This window comes from Canis lupus, chromosome 12, assembly GCF_003254725.2.
Source record: "Canis lupus dingo isolate Sandy chromosome 12, ASM325472v2, whole genome shotgun sequence".
Taxonomy (NCBI): Eukaryota; Metazoa; Chordata; class Mammalia; order Carnivora; family Canidae; genus Canis; species Canis lupus.
In genome coordinates this window covers 55,719,811-55,737,017 of record NC_064254.1, presented here as the reverse complement: position 1 = coordinate 55,737,017, position 17,207 = coordinate 55,719,811, and the positions used below count along the sequence as shown (strand labels likewise).

The 17,207-nt window shown below is 39.0% G+C and overlaps 1 protein-coding gene across 14 annotated transcripts in view; it reads right to left on the bottom strand.

Moving 5' to 3' along the window:
- KLHL32 (kelch like family member 32) overlaps nucleotides 1-17,207 on the bottom strand; it is a 235,574-nt gene that overhangs the window by 68,566 nt on the left and 149,801 nt on the right. For 7 of the 14 annotated variants that reach the window (XR_007401315.1, XM_025444913.3, XM_049092399.1 and 4 more), the window contains one exon: nucleotides 12,343-12,558. The exons of 2 other annotated variants lie outside the window; for them this stretch is intronic. Coding sequence is in view for 8 of the 12 variants with exons in the window: in XM_025444913.3 (XP_025300698.1) it covers nucleotides 12,343-12,558 (216 nt within the window). In the remaining 4 variants the exon portion in view is untranslated. Of the gene's footprint in view, nucleotides 1-12,342; nucleotides 12,559-17,207 lie in introns of those variants that run through there. 5 more of the 14 variants (XM_049092392.1, XM_049092395.1, XM_049092397.1 and 2 more) reach the window with 3 other exon arrangements.

The window sequence follows — 17,207 nt, the reverse complement described above, 5'->3', positions numbered from 1 at the left end:
GGCCACATCCTGTAAACACCAGCATTATTAGCTGGCTGCCTGCCTACCAGCTACCTACCTTCAAATAGCAGTAAGATAAGGGGCCGAACTGATACAAATTGATATTTGCAACTTCTAATAACTTCCTTACTATTAACAGACAAATTTCTGTCTCCTTGCTCCACGCTCCCCAAGAAGGAAGCAAAGGGAGTAAGATGCTGCCCTCGGAAACAGGCATTCAACAAATCATTGTGAGACGTGCTAGTGAGGGAAATGTCAGGAGAATGGAACCTTCACTTCCATAAATGTGCCCATCTGAATTTCCAGCGTTTGCTGGCTAGTGTAAGAAACTGCAGAACCGCCATGTGAGCTGCTGCATTAGCAAACTGGCCGTAGTATCCCTGTCGTTTAAACTTCCCCACTGCACAATCGGAATGGAAACATTTGCTCTATTGGAAGGCAGTGATAAGGATGGATTTTTAAAGTTTCCATTTTTAAGTGAAAATGAAAGAAAAATGCTCTTCTAGATGTGTTTTGCCTTTGAGCTCCATTTGAAAAAAGAAAAAAAAAAGGCAGAGAAAGCTGCTATGAAGGTCACCGAGTGAAAGAACTTCCTCAGGGCACAGAATAAATTAAATCCCAAGGAAAAAATAAAATGTGATTTCCAGAGTGTGAGGCACAAACTCCAAATGACAATGATTGACAGCCAAACTATATCCGTGCAATATCCAAGACTGCACGTTCTCATTTACCTCAGTGTAGCCAGCAAGCGCCCATTAAACATCCGTCTGATGCCCAAATTAACCTTCTTGGCAAACTGAAAGAGGCACAAACTATCATAATCAACCTTTCATTATCACAGCAGCCTCTAGTTAAAGGGTCAGAATAATTGTGCCATCAGAGCCTTGATTGTTTTCAATCAACAGACGGCTGGAGTGACAGCTCGGTGATGGAGGGGTCTGATGAAACCGCACCAGGCCTAATCAGAGCAGATGAAAGGAAGGCATGATTGGTGCAAATGAACAGTCGTGCCTCTCCTTTTCATTTACAATCTGAAATTACTCTTAAATTTGTGGGGGTTTTTTTTCCTCCCTTATGAGCACCACTGAAAGAATGTTTGACTTATTATGAGTTCTGACAGTGCAGAGTTATAAAACACAGGTAGGGTTATCAGCTGAGGCTTTAAGTGGGTATTCAGCATAATTCTAACAAATTCACTCTTGAAAAGCACAAAATGACTAAAAAGGCTTCCAATGACCTAACCTCTCAGCACTGTTTGATTAACAGACCCATTTATTCCGTTGCCATTCTAAATGATGAGAAGATAAAACCGAGGGCAGAAATACCCTGTAAATGTTTTCTCTCAACCAACTGCTCTGTTTGCTTCAGTACCAGTTCCTCTGCCCCAAATCCTTCCTGCCCTCGAAGAACACCACACTAAAGGCTCGGAAGAATTCATCCATCAGAGGATATGCATCAAATAGGAGTTGGTTTTTGCTGAGAACATAAAGCTATGCTGGGAACCACAAGAGTGGAAAGGGACTGGAACATACCGACCTAACGCTGATATCAAAAAGAGTATGTGGGAAAAAGGATTACGAAATTCTCTGATAGGCTAGGCTAAACTTGCCCTAAAAGGAATTGGGAGAAAACCCAAACAACATAAACATTGCATTTACGTAGCAGTCACTGTTAACAAACTACAGACATTAAACTCCTTAAAAATTTTAGTGACGAATGGAATACACACTTGGAGTGGCAAAAATAAACTTCTAACTTCTATTTTTGTCTTGCATCTTGAGATCAAGCACCAATTATGAGAGTATTATGATTCAGGATAGTACTGCAACACAAAGGAAAAGTCTTTTAGCTGCAAACATTAATATGCATCTAATTTCCGTTTGTCTACCTCCGAGTGTGTGTTAAGAGGCAGGGGACAGCATGGCTGCTGGTTCAAGATTCAGGGTGGTTCTTAACCTCTCAACTCTAAGTTTCTACATAAAACGTAGGTCATTTTATTTGTTAGATTGTGAGGTGGAATGATGGCACAGAGGTATATAATTAACAAAGTAAAGAGTTATTAAGCACAGCCTGAAGTTTTCCATGCAATATTTAGCAAAATTCGTTCCCTCATACCTAGACCTCTTTTGTAGTCAACTGGTCACCACAAATGTACACAGAATGTGCAAAATTCCCACAGTTCCACCTACATGAAATACACTTGAAGCAGGATATTACTGTCACACAACTTTCTGCAGCACCTCAAAGTTTCTGTTTTGATTGTTATTTAAGAGACAATTCTCAAAGGAAGATATCTGGCAAAAGGTTCAATCACAAGTATTTTGCAAATCCATCCCTGCCCTCCTGTTGCTTTCTCAAGTGCCCATACTCTTCAGTGGCCACTTTACTTCCCGTGGGTGCACAGGCATCTCCAGCAAGCTGTACCAATGACAGACGCTTCATCATCTCCACCGTGGACTAGTTCTCCCAGTGCAGTATTGGCTTTTTAAGGCATGACTTCCTCTGCTCAGAAGCCAGTTTTGTGTGTTGACCAAAGAGGAGTGACTTCAGGACACTGAACTCACATGGGATTTGAAACAGGATTTCCTAGCTGGTTCACAGAGCATAAAGACAGAAAGCAAGCCAACCTGGGTAAGCGCCTGTTCTAACCCCCAAAACCCAAGTGTGGAACTGATCATTCTAAGGCACCACACAGTCCCTCTATGTGGCCTAAATCTTGCATGAAATGAGAAAGGCAGAAAAATTCTTCAGGGGACCTGGCAAACCTGATAAATCAACCCCTTTGTTTATTATTTAATTGAGCTTCACTCCAAAGAGTGAATAGTCCCAGAAGTGGGTAGAATAAGAAATCGCTCATAGTCCTCGGCAAGTCCAATGTCATTCTTGCAGCCAACGAGAGAGGTGCCTAAAGTGTATTTGCCTCTTAAGGAAGTGCTGTCCTTTCTGGATGGAGAGTTTCAGTTTTACTTTCAGCTGTGAGTAATTTCCCATTGTGATTGGCTGACTTATAGTCAATTTAGTATAATTAATGCCAAATTACATTGTAATTCACATAGAATTACAAATTAAAAGCTATATTAAGAGCAAATGAATTAATCAAAATTAATGATATTATGCTCACTTGTTTTAAAGTGTTAATAAGATAGGTCCTTCTAAAACGTTTAAACTTCAGAGGACCATCCATCACTCCTTCAATTACCTGATTTCGTGTGGTCAGAGGAGGTAGCATGTGGGCATTTCTCATCAACAAGAACACACACAAAGAAGATATGTGCATTCAGCCTCTGGCTTTCAGGGCTCTTTGCTGGTTTCTGTTCTTGAAGCATAAATAATGTCTGTGACACTTACTGACACTGATTTGTAATACGTCCTCTAGACAAAGGGAAGCAATGTCTAGAATTTTTGATATCTATCTCTAGAATTCATCAAGAATTTTTTTTTTCCTAAGGAGTTTTTTTTTTTTTTTTTTTTTTTTCTGGCTGTGATTTGTCTACCAGAACATTAAAGTCTGTTTGCTTTCTTCCAATGTGCCACCCCAAGTAAGGAAGAAGTGGTCAGTCTAAGGAGTAGAGTCTCAGCTCAGAGAATACATGGCTCTGTATTATGGGCACAAAAGAAGTCTAAGAATTATCTTTATGAGCACTGCTGAGAATCATTATCTATTCTAGAATGGCTGCCTTTCTCCTCCAGATGTGCCAAGTTGAGGTGTTCTTTATTTTTACCTGAAGCAAAAGTTCTGGAGGCAGGAGCGGTAGAAGGAGTGAGTAAAGATGTCAATATTCACCAGTCAGTGTGAAGGCTTCTACATCTCTTTCAAATATAAATAATTCTGGAGCCTCTGAGCCACTCCATGGTTAATTTTAGTTCCTATCCCTTAAAATGCCCAGAAAAGGAAAGCTCTAAGGTCTCCCTGGCCAGTGGACACTCAACTGGCCCCAAGAGGATTCCCACAGAAATAGTCTCAGATGCAGGATATGGGCCACAGACTCATTTCTTCTGGAAAGAGACTAACATTTATTAATTCCAATAAATTAATTTTCTCTCCTTTTCTCTTAAAACCCATATTTAGACCATCACCCAACTGTCCATTTCTGCTACATGAATTTCTAAATTTTCAATGTGTTGTTTATAAAATAAAAATATAATGATTAATCATTTCCATTCATTCCATCCAATTTCTAACAGCCTGCAGACTTTCCACCACACAGTCTATACAGCTCCAGCAAAAATAATGGTGCTCCAGGCTCTCTTTCAAACTGATTTAAATCCCTTGATGGGATTTTAAAGTGATCCTCCCTTATGGACCTTCTCTTCCTGCTTCATACTTTATCACCTATGCCTTGAAGGAATGCAAGGTGGTTCCCTACCTCAGCCGGAATTCTCTAGTCACTTCTCATCAAACCACCTAGAGCCCCAATTTTCCAGGCTCTGATAAAGAAAGGCCCTCTGCTGCACTTTCTCATACTACTTTTATTGGAGTCATGTTTGCAACTTCCCACAAAGCCGCACAACAGGTAAAAATGAAAATTGTTAAGTTATTAGGAAATGTATATGGTTGGATTATTTATTATAGATTAATATAACCTCTTTGACTTATGAGAAGACATTTCAGGTACTTTGGGTTTCTGATTTTTTTAGAGATTTGGTATATTTCAAGAGAATACAGTGTGACCTATGTTGAACATATACTGTGAAGTGAGTTAGTCACTTACCCTCCGTGAGCTTCAGTTTCCTGACTTGTTAAAATTTGGGTAATATTTGCTTGATCAACTTTAACAGACTGATGAGAGACTCAAATGAAATTAAGTACGCAAAAATGCTTTTAAAATATAAAGCTCTTCAGGATTATTGATGAACTTCTGTGCCTAACCTCCGGGTTTCTACCTCATATATAGCTTACAGTTGGGTTTTATTTTTAAATCCCTGATAACCCAGATAGCAGCAAATATTACTGCAGGCCACCAATGCATAAGTAATATTCTCCAGCCATCTTTTTTCCTTTGCACAGCAGCAACAACAAAGTATCAGTCTGGAAACAACATGAATCACGGTGAAAATTAGAAGCAGAGAACATAAATATGTCATATCTCATAAATCACCTTGTTGTTCTGTTGTGCTCATTTAAAAAAAAAAAAAGAAGAGGGAAAAAAACGATTAACTCATGGGAACAACAGCACATGAATACAAGTTAGGTCTCCTGTAATTTCTGATAATCACTGCCCCTCACAGCTACTTGACAAGGCACAGCTCTAGTGCTGAGGATTAGCTGAAGCAAAGTCCCTCTGAAATGAATGTGTCATGCATCTTGCAAAGGCACACAGCCCAGACAAACAACAGCAAGGCCACCAGTCAAGCTCCTCTGGGATGCGTCTTCACTGAGGAATTAGCCACATGTACTTTAGGATAAATGACTAACTATACACTCTGGCAGCTTCAAGCACCAAGCCCTGGAATAGCAGCGTTGCTCAGTGTCCAGTTGGGGGCCCTCAGAGGATAAAACATCCTCCGGGCACAGCACTATTTGGGATGCAAAGGAGCCATGGTTTATTCTCTTCCCTCACATCCATCTATAAGAAGGAAGTGGAGATATCCTCATTACATTCGTAGAAAAGACTGTATGTAGCAGGGGGGGAGTGCCAGATGTTTCAGGAAGAAAATTGAGAAACGGTACACCTTTAATTAGGTGAAGGGATGGGAAGGAAAAAAATAAAATGGGACGGCATGAAGATACCCAGAAAGCACTGATCTGAAAAAAATAGTAATGCCACATGCGTATATGAAATTGAACTGAGGGAGGGCGGGAATATAATGAAAGGGGAGAGTTTTGTTTGGAGATAAGAGGTTTCAGGCCACAGCATTTTATTCCATTTCTAGTTACCAAGGTCCAAGTGTTAAAAACGAGAACGTTATTCACAGAATTTTCTGATGAAAAAAGAAAAGAATTTTCTGATGAAATGGCCACCCACAGTCATATATCTTTGAGGCTTGGACAGCACCACATGGACTGACAAAGGTTTGCAAAGCTATTGAGCAGGTATGTACAATGAACTCGAGTCAACAAAGTGTAAAGTGCTGAAGAAAAGGGAAAGTGACACTTTGTCGTGTTGAAATGTCCAAACAGAAGCATTCCACTTTCTAATGTACCCAGATCATGTCAAACCTGCCCCAAAACATGCAAACTATTTGGCGCAGGTCAGTCCCTACTGGGAGGGAATCAAGCACGGTGGAAAGAGTAGCAGGTGGAAAGCTTCACATCCGACTCCAAGATGCATGAACACATCTTGGAGGGCCATGTCAGTCCTCTCCACTGTGACTGCCCAGAACCCACCATGGAGCTGCCAAAGTAGTCCTCAATAGCACAGACTGGGCAGGGAGACACTCGGTAACTATTTGAAATAAATAAAGGAACGAAAGAAGGTGCATGCCACAGAGCACAGAGTCAGGATTAACAACGTGACACAGACATGGAGGGAGGCAGGCTTGGCCATTACCCTTTCAACCTGTGGACACTACAGAGGAGAACAGGAATGTTCCAGCCCTTCCACATATCTTTTAAAGTCACAGAATTAATTTGATGCATCTGTGCCCATCACTCCCAAGTATGTTTGAGGTTCTGTTATGAATTTAGAAGCTATGGACCAAAGTAGGAAGGGCCCAAGAATTAGAAGACATGAATTTCATTTCTAGCCTTGTTACCTCAGTGTTTCCATTTGCACTATAGGACAGCAAAGCAATGATAAATGCGGAAGCATTCTTGAAATTCTGATACGATATTCAAACATGAAGCATTATGAGTACTGTTTATTTTTATTTTTTTTAAAGATTTTATTTATTTATTCATGGAAGACACAGAGAGAGAGGCAGGCAGAGACATAGGCAGAGGGAGAAGCAAGCTCCATGCAGGAAGCCTGATGTGGGGCTCAATCCTGGGACTGTGGGATCAGGCCCTGAGCCAAAGGCAGATGCTCAACCACTGAGCCACCCAGGCGTCCCCAGAGTACTGTTTAACGTGTAGTACTATTCGAAGTCTTTGCTTCTCTCTGGCCAGAAGTACACTAGGGTCAATTTATAATATAAGAAATAAAAGATGAAAGCTGCATATATCACTCATGTCCTCTATGTTCTAACTATAAAGGGATAGTAGTATTTGTTTGGGCTCACCTTCCGGGACTCCTTGGAAGTCTAAACTGTAAGTGCGTGGTTCTTTGGGGTAGATAAAAGCCTAGAAGAGGCTTGTCACAAAAACACGGCATCTGAGGTTGTTGACTACTCTAAACAGTGTGTGACTCGTGTCTCTAGAGATATAAAGTAAATGTGTTATTAACAGTGTGACTGATGGAAGCAAATTTCCAACAAAAATATAAGGGAAAATACAGTTTTAAAAGGCTAAACTTTGGGCAGCTCCGGTGGCTCAGCGGTTTAGCGCTGCCTTCAGCCCAGGGCCTGATCCTGGAGACCTGGGATCGAGTTCCATGTGGGCTCCCTGCATGGAGCCTATTTCTCCCTCTGCCTGAGTCTCTGCTTCTTTTTCTCTCTCTGTGTCTCTCATGAATAAATAAATAAAATCTTTGAAAAAATAAAATAAAAGGCTAAACTCAGGAGTCACTTGGGTGGCTCAGTCCCTTAAGCAGCTGACTCTTGATCTCAGCTCAGGCTAGATCTCAAGGTCTTGAGTTCAAGCCTTGCATTGGGCTCCATGCTGGGCTTGGAGCTAAATAAATAAATAAATAAATAATAAAAATAAAAGGCCAAACTCATTTTGTATACCAATTTTCCTAGAATAAACTCAGCCTTGTGTAGGAATAGTAGGATGTGTTCTTATCCATTCAGTACATTTTAATATGAAAAACATTATTGTTTTTATTTATTATTTATAGAGAGAGCAAGAGAACAACATGACAGTGTTCAATGCAAATATAACAGGCATGGCCTCTGCCTCTGGGGAAAGGCAGTCGAAGACAAATGTGAACACAATTACCCTCAACCCCAAACCCGGTGAACTGTCCCTCTTGCCATTCCGAAGTGGAACATGACCAGGATAAAGAAGACTGTCGCTGCTAAGGTCTGATCCCGTTCAATGTCAGTGATGTGACCACTGAATTGTTTGTTCAAAATACAAAAGGATGAGCCCTTAACCCAAGGTTAATAAAGAAAGAAAGCACTGATACGTGTACTGTTCGTCCTTATACTAAGTCCTTTTCACTGAAAAAAGGAAGCAGTTAGTAAACTAATAAATGAAGGAAAACCAAAGTTCTCTACATTCAGAGATGAAACTAAACTAAATATCTCTAACTCAATAGTGGAATATTTCTAGAAAGCTTTTTACTCCAGGATCTAGCTTCTAACACTCTACCTACAGCATAATAGGTGCTTAAGAAATACTCATTTTTATTTCTGCAAACTACCTTTATCCATTTTAAAATATCCTTCTTGTTTCTACTTCAGAGATGAACTAATAATCCAGAGACCTGAACTAATTGTTTAAAATCAGGGACACCTGGGTAGCTCAGTCAGTTAAGCAGACGACTCTTGATTTCAGCTCAGGTCATGATCTCAGGGTCAGGATACTAAGCCCTTGGTTGGGCTCCACGCTCATCGGGGAGTCTGCTTGAGATGGTCTCTCTGCTTCTCCATCTGCCACTCCCATCACTTTCTCTCTCTCTCTCTCAAAATAAATAAATAAATCTTTTTAAAAAATCATAAGGATCCCTCCCTTTTGGAGTGAGGCATGGGAGAGGAAAACTGAGTTAACAAGCCTGCACCCGGCCTTACGCTCCCCCAAGGTTTGGGGCATTTCATAGTTGCTCAATAAATAGTGATGGATGAAGAACCACATCTTCTCCATAGGCTAGCAAATATAAGAATTTACATCATATTCAGGCTTTTTCCAGTCCTGTGGAAAGTGATGTCTGAGCCCTCATTCTGGTAAAAGAGAATCTAGGGTAGAAGAGGCAGAGAATGTATTTTCCTCAGGAAAAAAATGGATTAGCCAGCACTTACTATGAAAATGAAAACAGACCCAATACGTGGGAGTGGTATAGAATGGATTCATTATTTCACTCAAGTTTTATAGCAGGACCCCAGCTCAGCAGTGTGAAACTATATGTTGAATCTAACGGGAAAAATTTAACAAGTCCCTACTGAAACAAAGTCCTATGTTAGAGCTAAAACCCGAAAGCCAAACAAAACTGGTAGAGATTTGCCAGGTCACGAATGCACGGGACCTCATGCCCCACGTTTCCTCTCCAGCTGATTTGCTCATTTTTAGTCTCCTGTTTCGTTGAGCCCCATAACCAATTTGGTGTCTTTCATCTGGAACCTGGAAATCACTGGCCTTGAAACATCAGACCAAATTGTTAAGCTGAATTGAACTGAATTTTTTAAAAAAGCATTTTTCTGAGGGGACTTCTATGCCCCTTTTACACTAAAGTGTGTATATGGTGCAGGTCTCTATGTTACCCTATGAATGTAAAGGAAGTTACCTAACAGGCCAAGTGGTTTCAGGCCATGGAAGGCAGGAAAAAATTGTTTATGGGGGAATGAAGAAGCCCTCTCTGTGAGAGAAGAGACTAAAGGTTTAAAAAGGTCAGATTAGGGGGGAAAAAAGCAGATATAAGGCATAATCTTGGGGGATTTCACAGGTTTCCAGATCCACAGAATGGTTATTACAGCCTGCATCACATTTTATCAGGAAAGGAAGTGGATAAGGGATAGCAGGAGGAAGTAAAAAAGAGTTTGTTCAGTGAGGATAATTTGAAGGTTCTTATGATGTCTTCAGAAGTGTGAAATCTGGCGAATAATGAAAATTAGACCTTTTACCAAAAGAAAGGGAACATCCTGGATTTACATTATCAGTTGACAGAGGAAGAACTACATATGTAAACACGTGTGCACACATGTGTGTGTGTTTACTGGGCTCTCACCTGAAGTTACTAGTTGCACATATTAATCAAAGAGCACTACCCTTTCCATCCACTTTTCTATTACCTGTCCTACTTTGTGTCAATTTCCTTTCTCCTCCCCCACACCCCATGCTTCACTGTTCTTCTTTAAGACATGGGATGGGGATTTGTCAAAGTCAATGAGCACTTTATTACAGTGAGAACGTTCCGTAATGAACAATTCAGCAATTTAATGAGATTCTGTAGATCTGTCTCCAGCCTGTCCATCAAGATTCACTTCTATAAAGCACCCTGACACTAATCCTCTGGCATACCCAATCTTCACCCTGGGCTGAATATTAGATTCTTCCATGGTATATTGCATTACTAGTAGAACCTCAGCAAAAATGATGAACTTAACTATACTTGAGGCAATATAGCTAGTCTGATTTAATATTTCTCTATTGGATTGAGTATGAGGGAATTACTTATTTACTAAGATAAAGCAAAAACAGTTTCTTATTGCCTGCTGAATGCCTAAATTGATCATATTTATGTGAGTCTTTTAATTCTTTCTTGAGGACCAGGTATAAAAAGATATTGCCTGCAGCAGAAAGCACTCTTAAAAATTCTATGTGATAATATTAGTAGCCTTTAGAGAGGCAATTATGATAACTTTTAAGTGGACAGTATAGAATTTTTTTGGATACTCAGACATCTGCACATTACCACTCTGGCAGGCCCTTCAACCATGCCACAAAAAGAGATAGAAGCCACGAGGATGACTGGCTCAGATCTCAATTCAGTTAGAAATAATTAAATGCAGAATCCATTCCAAGTCTTCCTTTTTCCCTTTGGGAAGTGAAGAAAAATTTGGCAACCTCCCACTATGAATTGACCAGAAAATATTGATGATTTATGTTTACAGGGGAGAACCACAGACAATTAAAATTCATGCCAAAAACTCATCCTCACCAACTTTTGACCTCTGCGTGAACAAACATTATCAGAAATACCTAAGAAGCAGGAAAAAACAAAACAAAAACAAAACAAAACCCAAAAGAATAAGCTTATTCTTTTTCCTCATGTTCTCTTTGTCAAGACAGTGTGGGATCCTAGAGAGATGAGGGCATGTGTCTTGTCTGCAGACTTGGATTTTCAGGTTGGCTCGGCTCTGCAACCCTGAGCGAGGCACTGAAGCCCCATTTTGCTCATCTGGAAGATGGGGTGATTAAAAACTATCCTTCAAGTCCTTTGTGACAATAAGTCAGTAAGTTTGCAAAGAGTCTGGGTCCTGGGAGGCCCTCAGTACACCACAGCTCTTATTATCCTCACTGGTGGTGCAACAGTAAAGAAGGAAGTTGCTGATTAATGTAATACAAAGAAAGAGATAAGGGAGACAGACATCAGGTAAATGATCAATCAGTGGGGTCAGGGTCCGGGTAATTAACAGCTACATCGGACTGTTTTGGCCAGAATGAGAGTACTCTCCAAATGTCATTTGCTAAGATACCAGGAATTTACTGTCTCATCAGTGAACGGAAGACTTCGTATTTTCCCTTATATTCTATATGTAAATAGCATGATCATGCATATAAATGAAATGTATATAGATAAAATTTTTTTTAAATTTGTCTTTAATGTATTCTGTATGTTAATAAGATGATCGTGAAATCTTGAAGGTATGCTGCCCTGGGAATAACAAGATGGCTAGCCAATGTTCAGAGTGTGAGGGAGATGATGTAAAACGAAAGGGGTAAGATGGGCTCTGTTTCCCAAAGACACCATGTGGACTGTTCAAGTCAAGTCAGTGGGGATGAGGAGAAAAGGATTTAAATTGAATAATCAACTCGAAAATACAAAACATCCTCCCAACCCCTAGACAAAGGATACTCGGAAAGAACACTACATCAGGCGAAAGGCAGGGCTTAAGAAAATGGCAATGAATGCAGAATGAACCGAGGGAGGTTTTTCCACCACAGTGCAAGAGCTTCATTTCATTTAGGGTCCCAGCTGCTCTCTGCTGCAACAAAGAAATGTTTCTGAATTGCTTATAGGAAAGCCCAGAACCCATTCTGATTCCATTGGTCTTAAATATGCATATGTAGCACTTGACAATCCGGTTTCCTCATATTTAGTTTAAGAAACTATCAGGAGAGGGAAATTCTTGATTCTTCCTGATGTAACCCCACTCCCCTAGGGTTTTGGGAAGCCCCAGCAAGGGTCTGAGAAACCACACTTGTGATTGCCTGAGCTAAGCTGAGCAGAGGCTGAGGCCTCTAAGCCTCAAAGGCTGGTGTTCTCCAATCACTTGCCCATCAGGGAGCATGACTTCTAACACTGTGACTCTGAGATGAACTGAACCAGACAAGATAGTTATCGTTGTTCCTCAACTGTTCAACTTTTAACCATGCCACGCCTTCTCCCCCGCCAAAAGAAGACCCACGTAGAGTGCCCTTACCTGCCAGATCTGCTCTTCACTCAGGGAGGTAAGGCGGTCGCTCTTCAGAACCTCCTGGAGCAGACAATAAGGGAGCGTTAGAACGTCTTCTGGGCGACTCTTCAGGAGCTCAGAGAGATGTTTCACTAAGAAATCGATCACTGCCTTCTCCAGCAAAGTGAGGTTAAAGAGGTCAGCAAGTCTGTACAGATCCAAGTAATTAAAGCTATTTAATTCCTGGGTGCCAAAAAAATAAAAATAAAAATGGGGGGAGAAAGATCTCTTAGAAATTAATCCAAGAAAGAGCAGGTAAGAAATTCAGACTGACTCACTAAGGTTTGCATGACAGGAGTGGGGGGAAACAGGACTCCCCTGATAACATTTTAAAAAAAAATCCCTCATGTAAGACTCTAGCAGAGAACTGCTTGTTCTAGAATTCACCATTTCTCTTACTTTGCCCCTCTTAAAACCCATATATTTAAAGACATCTTAATAAAGGGGTTGAAAGGAGTTTCTGGCTTCATTGACTGAAATGTTACTTTGCAACTTTTTAAGAAACATTTTACCAATGAAGAAAATTGATTTTTTTCTACCCTTACCATATTTTACAGCTCTCAGGTGATAAGTTTGTTCTACTAAAGAAGACGTGAGTGAAGGTAAAGCAGGAGTTGTGATTAGATGACGCAAACTATATGAAGACAGACTGATTCTACTTTTTCCAAAAGTTCAAATGAAGTATGTCTTCAAGTGAAAATAACCATCCTGACTTAATGAAATTAAAACACAGATTTTTACACTTAAGGTCTCAGGAAATGAAGGAATCTCATTGAAAAGATTCCTGTCCTGAATAATTCTACATTGAACCTACCTAAGATGAACAATTTATGATTGTTCTTTATTTTTTGCTAGCCTCAAACATGCAGACAACCAATGACCATCTCTCCTTCTTATTCAAAGAGTTCCTGTAGCAATGTTCATTTTGGGGGGATTTTCCTGTCTCTATCAGTTCTCAAGTTCATAGCCATGGCTCTAAAATAATCCCCCCAGAGAGCCATGACTCCTGTGGAAACTTTAACTCTGTAAGAATCACAGTGGGCACACGGACTTATTGATAGAAAAGTTACCTATTTCAAGAAGAATGAATGTCCTGTTTCCCCCCTATTTTAACTTGAAATTTTTAATACATGAGCAGTATTTTCCACTAGCTTAAGGAACTCAGAATACCATCAGATAGCTATTTCACTCCATTGATCTATTTAAGTACTTTTCAATATATTTTCCCCTTTTCTAGTTTTCCAAGATTAAGAACTTTTTCTAAAATATTTATATTCTATTTGAACGTATTTGTTTCTAGAACATTTGAAAGTTTAAAGGGATACACTCTAAATCTGTGCTGTAGAGCGTAGTAGCCACTAGCCATGGGTGGCTACTGAGCACTTAAAATATGACTAGTCTGCTGTTGAGAGGTGCTATAAAATGTGAAAAATACACCAAATGCCAGGAAGAAGAAAAACAGAATGTAAAACATCTCATTAATAATTTTATATTGATTATATGTTAAAATGATATTCTTCTGGATATAGTGGGTTAAGTATATTATTATAATTAATTTCACCTGTTTCTTTTTACTTTTTTTTAATGCAGCTACTAGAAAATTTAGAATGACAAATGTGGCTCCCATTATGTTTATATAGGATAGTGCTGTTCCACAGAATAAAATGTTAATAAAGAAATAGTAAAAACAGCTCTTGGAGTAACAGCGGCATCCTCATCACAGCTACCTGATTTTTTTTTTAACTTTACATTCTATTTCTTTGGATGGGAAATGACACTTTAATTATATTCTAACAGGAGTCAAGCTAGATGATTATAGGGATGAACATAAGATTCTGGCTCCTAATAGCTCTATTTGCCAACACAATTGAAAAAGAATAAATGCTTATCTTTAAAATGAAGTTTACTACAGATGACCACTAAAATTCATTGCAACTCAAATATCTAAGAGTCCACTCACAGCCATTCAATCAAAATACCTGGCATCCCATTCAGCAGATTTTATCAAAGGAATACTGAAGAGTTTAACTCCAGTACCAATTATTTCAAATAATGTTTAAACTTGTTCTCCAAATCTTACGTTTTCTGGTTGGTAAATTTTATTCTGAGAGGAAAGAATGTGGAACCCTTGCTTCCATAAAGGACTTTGGGACCAACTCCTAAGGATGAATGTTCTTTCTGGTCAGTACATCTATGAAGCAAGTTTAACTGCTCAGGGTCCTGAATATATATAACTTCGGTGTCCCAGTAAATCCCTCTGCAGTTCCCTAGAAACATGATAGGTAAAGTGAAGGTGGTGTCAGAGCCTTTCAAGTATCCCAAGCAAATGTCCAAGGCATGGCTCAAGGCCCTGAGGCAGCGCCCAGCAGCACCCCACGGAAAGGCTAGCATGTGCAGAAGCAGAAACAGCTAAGTTCAGCAAAGTCCTGAGGCAGAGCCCAGCACAAAAAAAAAAAAAAAAAAAAAAATTCCCCACCTGTTTTCCTACCAAAAAGTATATGCAACTGCAAGTTTGGGAATGGGTTGTGTAGCAGCAATCAAATATTCTTTATTAAGCATCTTTATTTCCTTGTAGAGAGATACTGGGTTTCTTCCGATCAGATGCCTGCAGCTTAAAAGCTGGCCAATTCAAAACTACAGAGAACTTGAGAATTAATTTGCCTTAATTGTGCTGCTTTTCTTTTGAAGGTAGTCATTGAATTCCTGCTTTCCCAGTCTTGAAATGTTTTCATTTCCTAAGGGTCTAATTTTATATAACCCTTAAATCCAAACTAACAAAATATTTTGTATTAGTAGAGAACAAAGAAGCTAAATGGACAAGTGTCAATGTCTATCTGAACAGCAAAAAGGAACTGAACTGACACAAAATTCTTGTAGAAGAGAAACATCAGTTAAAAATCTACTCCCTATCTCTATCTTTTCATGGCTCTTCTCTTCTTTTTAAAAACATAATTTCCTGGGACACTAAGGTTGCTCAGTCAGTTGGGTGTCTGACTCTTGGTTTGGGCTTAGATCATGATCTCAGGTTGTGAGACTGAGACCCGAAACAGCTGGGGAGCCTCTCTTAAGATTCACTCTTTCTCCCTGACCCTCTGCCCCTCCCCCCTAAAATAAATAAATAAAACCTTTTTAAAAAACCATTATTTTACTAAATCTCCAGTGCTTTCATATACACATCAAAGCTTTCCACTCCCTTTGCCATGCATACTCAGCACTTCAGTAGTTAAACTGTATGAAATGGGGAGATCAGGGAAAAAAGAAAAACCATCTTCAGTGAGGTCATGATGCTATGACATTGCATTCCTCTTATTGGCATCTTGTGAGCTCTAAGCAAAATCATCACTTCTTGTCCTTTGGCTAAGACTATGTTTTAGCAAAATAATACCAATAATGCTGCTTTTAAACATTCTCATAAATGTGATGTGGGGAGGTGGGAAACAATGATGAAAGTACATTAAATGCCCACCTATAATACTGTGTATGAAAAAAATAATCACTGTTATAAAAACAGTGCCATTATGTTTCCAGTTATAAAAAGTAATAAATGTTTATTCCATAAAATTCAAGAAATTATGGAAAACAAAAGCCATTCATATTTTTAAAAATTCATATTTCACCATGCAGAAATAGTCACTATTAATGTTTTCATCTATATATTCTAGATTTTTTTCAAACAGTTTTTTTTTATAACAGATAAGGAAAGAATAATTGTATTCAAGGGCAGAAAAAACCATCAACAGCCACAGGCACTTGGAAGCAACCCACATTGGTGAAGAGCAAAGGCCATATACACAATCAAGTCAACCTGGTTCAAATCCAGCCCTAACACCTATCATTGTCCATGACCTTGGTCAATCATTGAACCTCCCATTGTTCCTCAATTATAAAATGGAGAGTTCAACAAGCTCAAAGGGTTGTCAGAGGGATAATGAATGAAAAGCTCTTACCACACACAACTTGACACATGAAAAGCAGACAGTAGATTTGGTGGGCAAAGAATAATAAAGTATATTTGAGCATTGGTGTTTGGTATCCATAAGCCCTGATTCAACAATATTTTTCTAGATATGTCTTCTTAGACAAAGGAAACAAAAGCAAAAATAAACTGTTGGGACTACATCGAAATAAAAAGATTTCACATAGTAAAGGAAATCATATCAAAATGAAAAGGCAGCTCACGGAATAGAAGAAGATATGTGCAAATGATATGTGTGATAAGGAGTTAGTATCTAAAATATATAAAGAATGTATACAATTGAAAGCCAAAAAAAACAAACAAAAAACAAAAAACAAAAAACAAACAAAAAAAAACCCTAACAATCTGATTAAAAAATGGGTAGAACATCTGAATAGACATTTTTCCAAAAAACATACAGATGGTCAACAGTCATAAGAAAAGATGCTCAACATTACTAATCATCTGAAAAATGCAAGTCAAAACCACAAGACATCACCTCACATCAGTCAGAATGGCTAGTATCAAAAAGATAACAAATACCAAGTATTGGCAAGGATGTGGAGAAAAGGAACACTTGTGTACAGCTGGTGGGAATGCAAACTGGTGCAACCACTGGGGAAAACAGTATGGAGATTCTTTAAAAAATTAAAAGTAGAAATACCATATGATCCAGTAATTCCACTACTGGATATTTATTTACTACCCCCCCCCCAAAAAAAAGCCAGAAAATACTAATTTGAAAATATATATTTATCTCTATGTTTATTGAAGCATTATTTGTAATACCTAAAATATGGAAATAATCATGAATGGACAAAGAAGATGTGTTACACACACAGACATGCACACACACAAACTGAAATATTACTTCGCC